Here is a 10,504-nt window from a genome sequence, read left to right as displayed (position 1 = left end):
ACAATACGTGGTTTAAGATATTATCAATTTTTAATGATGGGCCCTTTTTTAATAATTATGTAAATAAAATAATGTATTTAGTTACTACCATATAGTTTATTTAAATTAATTTCATGTAAATTTTTTCTAAATGTTACGCTTACGTCACCATAGCCAAAGTTTTTATTTTGACTAATGACATTACTCCAAGTCATATGTTTGCATAGCCGACCAATTTATAAAGTCGCAATAAGTTGTGATGTCATTTAGGTAAAAGTGGTCTTTTATGTTCAGTAGTGTTATATTGTTTAGTTGAAGTGTGGTTGCAATATGTGCAAATAAATGATAAAAATAATTAAATTTTCAGATATTACACTTACTTTTAGGCTACAATTACAATGTTTTAAACAAGTGTGTTATAATAATAGAATTTCAGTGACATTGTTCTAAAATTCAAGATGAAAGTTTTGTGTTTATTTATTTTAAGTGTAACAGTATGTGTTTACGGTATTGAGCATGATTTTAAAGGATTTGATGATAGTATATTGTTTGGAATAGTGTGGCCAGGAACCTTGGATACACCGGAGAATTTGATAGATGGAGAAGTAAAGCCAGAGGTATAATTTCTTCTATAACAATACTGACATATCAACAGAAGCTAGTGAGATTTTGCATGTAGGTTTTCTCTTTATTGTGATTAACATTATTATCCCAATAAGTAAGTTTTTCTGAAATGAATCTCGAGCGATTGGTCTGCTAATATATAACAAAATTTACATACCAAAAGTTGTTTTACCTTAACACTAAGTTAATTCCATTTTTAGTTCGTAAAGAAGTATCCAAATTTAACCTCTTGCATTTACTTTCAAAAAATGTAAATATTTTATTTCCAGGTACAAGATGTACTAGAAGTGACAACAAGTCAAAAAGAGAAATATAAGTGCCATTTACCTGTGCTACGTCCCAATCAAACAACAACAATTGAGAATTATGATGGGCCGTCACCTATAAACCTTCTAAAGCCTCTCTTCTCCCAAAAGATCTGTTCGTATAGACTGGAGAGCTATTGGAACTATGAGGTGTGCCATGGAAGGTATATCAGGCAATACCATGAAGATAGAGAAGGTATTTTTCTTATGTCAAATATTTGATGGTATAAAATTCTAGGCTTAACTCATAAGCCTAGAATTAAAGCCTGGCTTCAATTCTACTCAGCTTTTAATGCTACTTCATTTAGCTTTTTTCAAAATTTACAATTCATGCCAGAGTGATTGCTGTCATCCCAAATCTAAATATATAAATGGAAAAAGCGACTAACTGACTGATCTATCAACGTGTAGCTCAAACTACTGGACGGATCGTGATGAAATTTGGCATGCAGATAGCTATTATGATGTAGGCATCCACTAAGAAAGGATTTTTAAAAATTCAACCCCTAAGGGGTGAAATAGGTTGTTTGAAGTTTGTGCAGTCCTATATACTCAATATAATAAGGAAAAGCTGACTGACTGTTCTATCAACGCGCGGCTCAATCTACTGGATGGATCAAACTTAAATTTAGGGTAGTAAAATAGAGGTTTGAAATTAGCGTAGTCTATGCAAACGGATACTCTTTTAGATAAGAGAAAGACAACAGAATCGGTGTAATTAGCCATTCAAAAATAAGATGCATGCAGGAATGCAAGCAAAATCCACACTTCTTTATCGTTAAAATGGATTTCAGGTAAGAGTGTCAAAACGCAGGAGTTTAACTTGGGTAAATGGAATGAGGAGAAGCAATCCAAATTGGAAGAAAGCTGGAAGTTGGCACTGGAAAGTAAGGAGACACCTAAAACAACTAAAGTCGAAGGACAGTTGCTATCATATGTTGAAATGATAATGGATTCAGGTATAAAAATATTTTTTATCTATGCTCATATCTTATGATCCTGGTTTTTTTAAAATGTGACTTATTTACATACATCTTCATATGAAAAAATATATTAAGGCATTTTTTATTTAAGGCATGATTTATCTTGCAAAATGTTGAAAAATACCAGAGTATGGAACCCTCGCGGGAGTCTGACTTGGCCGATTTTTTTACTATTTCGATTTTGCACTAGGTCCGCTTCCCTTTGTCTGGTCTTGTCGTCTTGTACATTCCATTTTTTGAGTTTATTGGCTCTCAGGGTGGAAACAGTACTTTTTTTATTGTTCACAGAATATACAATAAAATACACAGACCGCCATCATCTAGAAACTTTAGAATTTTATGTGAGGATGGCGAGTACTGGTCGGATGGTGTCTATTTCTCCCCATTGGTTGGCACTAATGACCACTGAGGGGTTTTTAACTTTTAGTACGTAAAAATCCTACATAACCCGATTTCCCCTCCAGGGAAAAAGGCTTCACGCGTTGTCAGTCGCAAATCTACTGCAACATTTTCATCTCCTCGAGTTCTTGCACATGCTTTACCAGGGCCAGCCATGTTTCACCACCATATGCAAGTACTGGTCGGATAATGTCTATTTCTCTTCATTGGCAGGCACTAAATGTGACCTGAACAACATGCAGCGCCGCACGCGAGTCCGCTACGTGTGCTACACCCACGGCCGCCACGAGGTCTACTCCTTCAAGGAGACCTCCACCTGCGAGTACGAAATCATCATCCTGTCGCCCCTTTTGTGCCAGCATCCTCAGTTCAAACCGCAGGTATGTAATTTTCGAACGTTTATTAATAACTAGCGACCCGCCGACAGATGGAAATGGCAATCGGGGAGGGAACGCCCCACACACCCGCACAGCCCCCGTGCTAACCTGGTGCGAGCGAGCGTGGGTAACGTGTGCGAGGCATATCCCGCCTTATACCCCGATTGCTGTACTTTTAATTACCTGCCCCCCCCCCCCCCCTCTACTATATAAGTCCCGCAAATCGCTATTGCGCTGGAACCATGTCTCATTAACATCGAAATGATGTCATTTGACGTATATTTAAGTAAAAATATACCATCAGCTCGAAACTTCAGTCTAGTGCTGACGTACTAAAATGGCGGCCATGCGCATTAGCAATTTGCTGAACTTATACTAGGTAGTGTTAAGTGGGTTTTGTTGGTAGTCTGTGCCCAGCCTAACTAACACCCTCTGACATTCTCCACGCATTCTCCTCGGCGAATAGTGTCAGAGGATGTAGACTCTCGAGTCTATGGTTTGGGGAACTCTACACTCTCTGGGGATGCTTAGAAGATAAATAGTTGATTGTACTTACTTAGAAAATAATTTAATAAGCAAACAGTGATTAAAAGTATGTTAAAGTATATCAAAGGGGTTTTATATTTAACAGTAGCAGAATTTAGTAACAAATTATTAATAAATAGTATATTTTAATAGTAATTTAGTAATAAATAGTATTTTTTCAAGGAAGTTGATGAGAACGCCATAAATTGTTTGCCGATCGGAGATGCGCCGAAGAAACCAAGAAATTTGTTGAAAAGCGAAGTGGAGAGCTTGCGCTTCCACCATCAGACCATAAAGCTGATGAATGATGTAAGTCACATTAAAAAAATATAATAATTATGCCTGAAGTTGATTTAGTAATGTGATAGTGATAAAAAGTCCTCGTAATTCCGAACATAAACATTTATTGGCACCGATTCCGTTCTAAACTAAATTTAGAGTATCTGCGTCCTTTTCTTTTTAACAATGCTAAAAAGTGACAGAACATGAACTTTACATTTAAAGACTCTAAATTTTAGTGCACGCTACAAATTTAAACAGTAGACTCGCGACTGTGCGCTAAAATCACGGATTTTACCATCTAAAAATTAAATTTAAAACTGTCAAACTGCGTCTGTCCTTTTCATTTTACATTAGTAAGAAGAGGATGTGAATTAAAGATGGGCGTTATTGGCTATTTACGGCAACGGTTAATCAACAGTTACTTAGTTTCAATACCGATATTGTTAACCGTTGCCGAATATCGGTATCAGAGTTGTGTTTCAACTAATTTAATATGCGCAACGCGCAGCGGTTTCCGTAGTAGTAACTAAGCTAGCTGCCGTATCAATACCGTCTGTATAGCTAGCGCGCGCATATTCACTAAAATAAAACCAATTTTACTTTCATGAATATCGTGAAGTAATCACAACCTTAAGTTCATAGCAGTAAAGTTTAATTTGATCATTGACATAGGTCAAACTATAGTGGACGCCTGCACGAATAGTTTGCCACAGTCCAGTTAACCAAAAACATTTCATAAAGATTGATAAACCAAAGAGGACCTTATCTCTATTACTCTAAGGCTAACTGTATTTAGAATGATAGATCAAAGTGTAATGGACAAGTACTTGTACAGTTAAGCCTTAGCGTAATAGAGATAAGGTCGGCTTTGGTTTACCAAGTTCTTAGTTACTAAGCCGGTAGCCAATAACCGCTCCTTCTCAGCTTTCAGTGAAAGAAAGAAAGAGAAGGCATAATTATTGCGTTTCTAGTTACCCAAAAACCAAACAATGCATTGTCGGTTGCCAGTTGGCAGTGTTGCGTTGTCAGGTGGTTCGTCATAGATGATAACTGAAAACCGTTGCTAGCTACGACAATAACGCTATGGTACGCTATAGGCACGGCAGCGGTTTTCAGTTAAGTTAAGCTATAGCGGACACATGTCTAATGTGAATACTCTAAAATTAGGTTGTGCTCAGAATCAGTACCAGTGTTATTCTAGTAGACCTATTCCACTTCTTGATACGCCTTACTCACAACCTTGAATGGAAAGCTGGAAGAAATCTCTGTTTCATCATCATGATCAACCGGCTCACTACAGAGCACGGGTCTCCTCACGATGTTTCCCTTCACCGTTAAAGCAAGTGATATTTAATTACTTAAAACCCACATAACTTCGAAAAGTTAGAGGTGCGTGCGCGGGATCGAACCCCCGACCTACGATTAGAAGGCGGACGTCCTAACCACTAGGCTATCACAGCTTGATGTTTTGTGATTGATCTCTGTTTAGAGATAAGCATTTCCAATGTAACTTAATTTATTATTACTTTGTAACTACTATTTTGGTACATGAAAAATAAAAATAAAATATAGGAACGCGACAATATAGCCGTGAGTCAGACTAGTGGACTTATGGCTGAAATATCTGATAAACAGTACGCGGCAGAAGTTAATGTATACATCGACCTTTAGAAGGAGATAGCGGATTTGTAGAGCATTGTCTCTGTCGTTGAGACCGACTAAACGTCATATAGGTATTAGTGACAGAGTTAACGCTCTACAAAGGAAAATTTCATTCTAAAGGCCGATGTACATTATTTTCTGCCTCGTACCTACTGTACTTTTGTAACTTATCGACAGATAACAACCGCTGTGTGTGTTGAACCTAAAATAAAATTGTTAAGTAAAGTTCGGTTTTTGTGAAATCTAGAAAATTGAAAGTTTTTGTTTAAAGATACATTTTCGGAATTACGAAGATACTCATAATAAAATTAAATACCAACAGCCGTACTCAGAGTCGCTTAATCGTTGCTTAAGTTTAGTTAAAACGAGACACAGCTATTTATTTTATTTTATTTATTTTATATCTAATTAGAACGGCAGTGCCACTTACACTAACTAGATGATTAATAATAAATTTAAATACAAATAAAGGTACAAGAAAAAAGACATAAAATACAAAACGATAAAAGATAAAATATAATATGCTATATCTCTCACATAAATCTGTCTCGTTTAACTCAATCTTAAGTATCGATTAGCGAGCTCTGAGTACGGCGGTTAGGTATTTAACTAGGCTTTTATGTTTTATGCTATTAGAATAGAATTTAGATCATTTCTATATTTTACGCCTTGGTCTTTGTTTTATGTTTAAAGTGCTATTTTAATACAGTTTTTTTACATTAGTTTAATATAATCCTTTTATTATTGCAAAGAACATGTCATGTTGAAATATGTGATTTTTAACCGACTTCTTGGAGGAGATTTCTAATGAGAAGTTTGGAAAAAATGTGTAACTTTTTTTTGTTTTTTTTTTTTCCTAAATCTGGATGTGAATAATTATTCAAACCACCATGCAACCACTAAATTATTATATGTATAGTCCGTAAAAAAGACTCCTCACGCGCCATTTTAACTCTATAGGTCTACCTTTAAAAAAGGACTAAAATCGCACTTTTGACATGAAATTTGACAGAAAAAGTTAAAATGGCGCGTGAGGAGTTAAATTTTACCCGTTATATAGCGCGAATTCTAATTTTAGCCCGCTGGCATCTTAGACTACATCATCACTTACCATCAGCGAGATCGCAGTCAAGAGCTAATAAGAGTGAGATCTATAGAGTTCACTCTGCCTTAGCTTAGACTTAAGACAGTCGAGTCAAAACGAGACAGCTATATCTCTCACATAAATCTGTCTCGATTGTCTAAAACCTGCATCAATCATTATTATAATCTCAATTGTTCTAATTGGCTGAATTTGTGCGATTTTTGTTGCAACAATGCATTGTAGCCAATAGTGAGCGAGCGTTAACTAATCAGAGATGATTGCGATCGTGACATTGTAGCTGTCATTCACCCGCAATCGCGCAGCTGAGCAGAGTCAAAGTACGCTCTATAGATCTCAACCTAAATCAGATTGAGAGAGAGTATCAAAACAAAAAAAAAACACATGTTTTAATAATGACATTTGAGTAGCTATGACTTGTTAGATTTTGTTGCTTTATTAACATTTGTGTTGGCATGTCCACTGTTCAGGATAAAGAAGCTAGGGATGTACTTGCTGTATTGAAAGTTGAAAAAATCGACAAGGTAACTATTTTTTTTTTGTTGCATTTTTATTTTTATTTTTGTAGCTGTATTTTTGTATAGGTAAGTTTGAATTTGTATTTTTCTTTGTGGCTGTTTTTTTTGTTTATTATTGCATAGACTTGGTATGTAAACTGTTTACTACAGATTTCTGATTCATTTCTTCTATTCATGATGGTAATGTTTTATGCAATTGTAAAATATAATTTCTGAGAGGCTTGGTGTGGCACTACTGAAAGCCATAAAGCAAAATAAGAAGAAGAAGAATTTCTGAGAGTGTGCTAATGAACTACTTTACCTATAAAGTTCACGAAGTCGAGCTAATAGGGAAGTAAAGAATCACACGTCAGATAGCGAGTAAACCTAAATATATAAAAGGAACAGGTGACTGACTGACTAACTGATCTATCAACGCACAGCTCAAACTAATGGACGGATCGGGCTGAAATTTGGCATACAGATAGCTATTATGACGTTGGCATCCGCTAAGAAAGGATTTTTGAAAATTCACTCCCTAGGGGGGTGAAATAGGGGTTTAATCTTATAAAAATTTAAATCTTCGCGGGTAAATTTTAGATTTTGCATTTACAAAATCATTATTTTTAGGATGGTGAAACCCACCTCAAGTTTGAGCTACACCCACTCACGGACTTGGAAAACCCGGGTATAACGGACGAAAGCAAGGCCGCCCCGGTTGTTGACAAACCCAACCCCATCACAGACGACTCGCCCGTTAGAGCCTTTTTGAACGGCGAGAACTGCTTAAACGGGGTAAGTTATATATTATCGTGTATAATTCGCTTGTATAATGGTAAACCCACCTGAAGTTTGAACTACACCCACTCACGGACTTGGAAAACGCGGGTATAACGGACGGGAGCAAGGCCGCGCCGCTTATTGACAAACTCAATCCCATCACAGACGACTCGCTCGTTCGAGCCTTTCTTAACGGCGAGAACTGCTTAAATGGCGTAAGTTATATTAGGTTCTTGTATAATTCCGCTTGCGTAAGCGTGAGACCCACCTGAAGTTCGAGCGAGCTATCCACTTGAAATAGCGGATGTAATGGATGACAAGACAGCAAGGCCGCGTCTTAATGTCATCAACAGCATAGACAAGACTAAACTCATCACAGACGACTCACCCGTTAGAGCCTTTCTGAACGGCGAGAATTGTTTAAACGGTGTAAGTTATATTAGGTTCTTGTATAATTCACTTGTATAATGGTGAAATCCACCTGAAACGCTCACGGACTTGGAAAACGCGGGTATAACGGACGAGAGTAAGGCCGCGCCGCTTATTGACAAGCCCAATCCCATCACAGACGACTCGCCCGTTCTTGCCTTTCTCAACGGCGAGAGCTGCTTAAATGGCGTAAGTTATATTAGGTTCTTGTATAATTCGCTTGTATAATGGTGAAATCCACCTGAAACGCTCACGGACTTGGAAAACGCGGGTATAACGGACGACAGCAAGGCAGCGCTGCTTATTGAGAAGCCCAATCCCATCACAGACGACTCGCCCGTTCGAGCCTTTCTCAACGGCGAGAATTGTTTAAACGGGGTTAGTTATATTAGGTTCTTGTATAATTCCGCATGCGTAAGCGTCAGACCCACCTGAAGTTGGAGCGAGCTATCCACTTGAAGGCGCGGATGTACCGGATGACAAGACAAGGCCGCGTCTTGATGTCATCAATAGCATAGACAAGACTAAACTCATCACAGACGACTCGCCGTTAGAGCCTTTTTAAACGGCGAGAACTGTTTGAATGTGGCAAGCTATGGTTGAAAAATGTTTGCTCTTAATTAATCAATCAATCAGCCTGTTTGTGTTCACTGCTGGGCTGTTCTGTCTTTCCGAGTACGCGCCAACGTATTGAGTCCTCTGCATTTCTCATCCTTTCCGCTATATTCTGAAGGTCGTCAGTCCTACGGGTCGTCTCACACTGCGCTTGCTGGTACGCGGTCTGAGGTGTCCCCTCCAGAACACGTTTGCCCCAGCGGCCATCTGTTCTGCGACAGACATGCTTTGCCATGGACAGACATCGAAATATATAAAAGGAAAAAGTGACTGACCGACTGACTGACTGATCTATCAACGCACAGCTCATAATACTGGACGGCATCCGCAGGATTTTGGAAAATTCAAACCCTAAGGGGGTGAAATAGGGGTTTGAAATTTTTGTACTCCATGCGGACGAAGTCGCGAGCATAAGCTATTACTAATAAATACAATTGTTACAATGAAAACATTGGGTGATTTGAATAGCATTACGCGATATTTGTTATAGGGTACTGGATGGTGGAAATACGAGTTCTGTTACGGCAAACACGTCATACAGTACCACGTGGACCGCGCCGGAGACAAGACCACTCTGTTGCTGGGCAAGTTCAACGAGCAGACACATCTCGACTGGATCAAGGAGAACAGGGGAAAAGCTCCTAAGCCTGTTGGTAAGTTTGATTTTTAGGTATCTGTTCTCTTTCTATCGCGTAATCTCTTATATTTTATATCTCTCTTTCTCTTATAAGATAGGACTTAGCCTTTGAAGGTCAGCGCAGCGTAGGTACCTATATTTCTTGGATCACGTGACCAAGTGAGCTCGGTCTGACTATACTCTAAAATGTTAACCTGAAATAAATCAATTTTTTTTTAAAGGTCTATACAAATATCACCTCTTAAAGGGTCAATCATCCTCAGAGCAGATTTTTAGGTATGATTGATGGTAGAGGAAGTTAATTGTGTGTATTGTTATGTAGATAAACGCACGTCAGTATCCCACTTCTACTCCGGAGGGGACGTGTGCGACAAGACCGGCAAGCCGCGCCAGACGGAGGTCAAGCTGAAGTGCCTGGAGAACTCGTCCAGCCCCGCGCAAGTCTCGCTGTACTTACTCGAGCCTAGGTGCGTATAAGGCTTGATTTTAGACCTTACCTACTCCCAGTAAAGCTTATTTAACAAATCTTCACTTTCTTCCATTTTTATTTGGCGCGCCTGATGGACAAAACAACTAGTTTCTTTAACTGTACTTTTAAGCTATGTATCTGAATAAAACGGTTGTGACACACAGACTGACGCAGATGTGCTTCCATAAATATTCCGTTATTCCTTTAGCATAATATGGAACACTAAAAATATAGAGCTACTAACTTCTTTAACACGAGCAAATGTTTTTATTTTATTTATTCATTAATTAAAGTATATAACTTGCCAACGCCAACTTTATATATTCTATGCCACTGACGTTTGGGTAGTGTAAAAGGCGGTCGCTAAATATCAGCGTTGGGGCGTCTGGTACCTCAGATATTTGCCATAGAGGTTTGTCTGAGGGGCCCGACGTCTTAACACAAGCTGAGTGGCCTACCTGTTCGAGGTGTTGCACTGCACAATATAAAAAAAAATATTCTATTCTATTCTAATTTTCATTTCAGGACCTGCCACTACATCCTAGGAGTAGAATCGCCATTGATCTGCGATATTTTGCCACTCGCGGACGAAAATGGACTTATCAAGTCAAACAAGTCGGCCATTACTGATCAGGACACTTCGGTGGAAGGCAATGCAGATGAAGTAAGTGATATTAAACAGAAAGATGTGAACAAGTTTGGCTTTGATTAATTTAATAAATTAATTTATTGATATTTTTATTGTTTTATTTTTGTGTTTATGGACCAATCGGTTTTATTTGTGTACTCAAAAATTAATGTATTTTTGTTTGTCTCTTATGCGTTTTTATATCTTCTAA

The 10,504-nt window shown here is 38.1% G+C and overlaps 1 protein-coding gene across 2 annotated transcripts; it reads left to right on the top strand.

Annotated features, from left to right (window-relative positions):
- Window positions 1-258: 258 nt before the first annotated feature.
- On the top strand, window positions 259-10,400 carry LOC117984503 (endoplasmic reticulum lectin 1). 2 transcript variants are annotated; one of them, XM_034971135.2, is made up of 10 exons: window positions 259-596; window positions 873-1,104; window positions 1,703-1,867; window positions 2,504-2,670; window positions 3,376-3,501; window positions 6,709-6,762; window positions 7,366-7,530; window positions 9,050-9,212; window positions 9,519-9,663; window positions 10,191-10,400. In XM_034971135.2, exons 1-10 carry the CDS (start codon window positions 438-440, stop codon window positions 10,375-10,377), a joined length of 1,563 nt encoding a protein of 520 aa, XP_034827026.1. In that variant the 5' UTR covers window positions 259-437; the 3' UTR covers window positions 10,378-10,400. The 2 variants fall into 2 exon arrangements, with proteins under 2 accessions (XP_034827026.1, XP_034827028.1); XM_034971137.2 differs by lacking the exon at window positions 6,709-6,762.
- Window positions 10,401-10,504: the final 104 nt, after the last annotated feature.

Source organism: Maniola hyperantus, chromosome 8, assembly GCF_902806685.2.
Source record: "Maniola hyperantus chromosome 8, iAphHyp1.2, whole genome shotgun sequence".
Lineage (NCBI taxonomy): Eukaryota > Metazoa > Arthropoda > Insecta > Lepidoptera > Nymphalidae > Maniola > Maniola hyperantus.
Note: the sequence above shows the minus strand (reverse complement) of the source record. Positions and strands in the feature narration are given on the sequence as shown.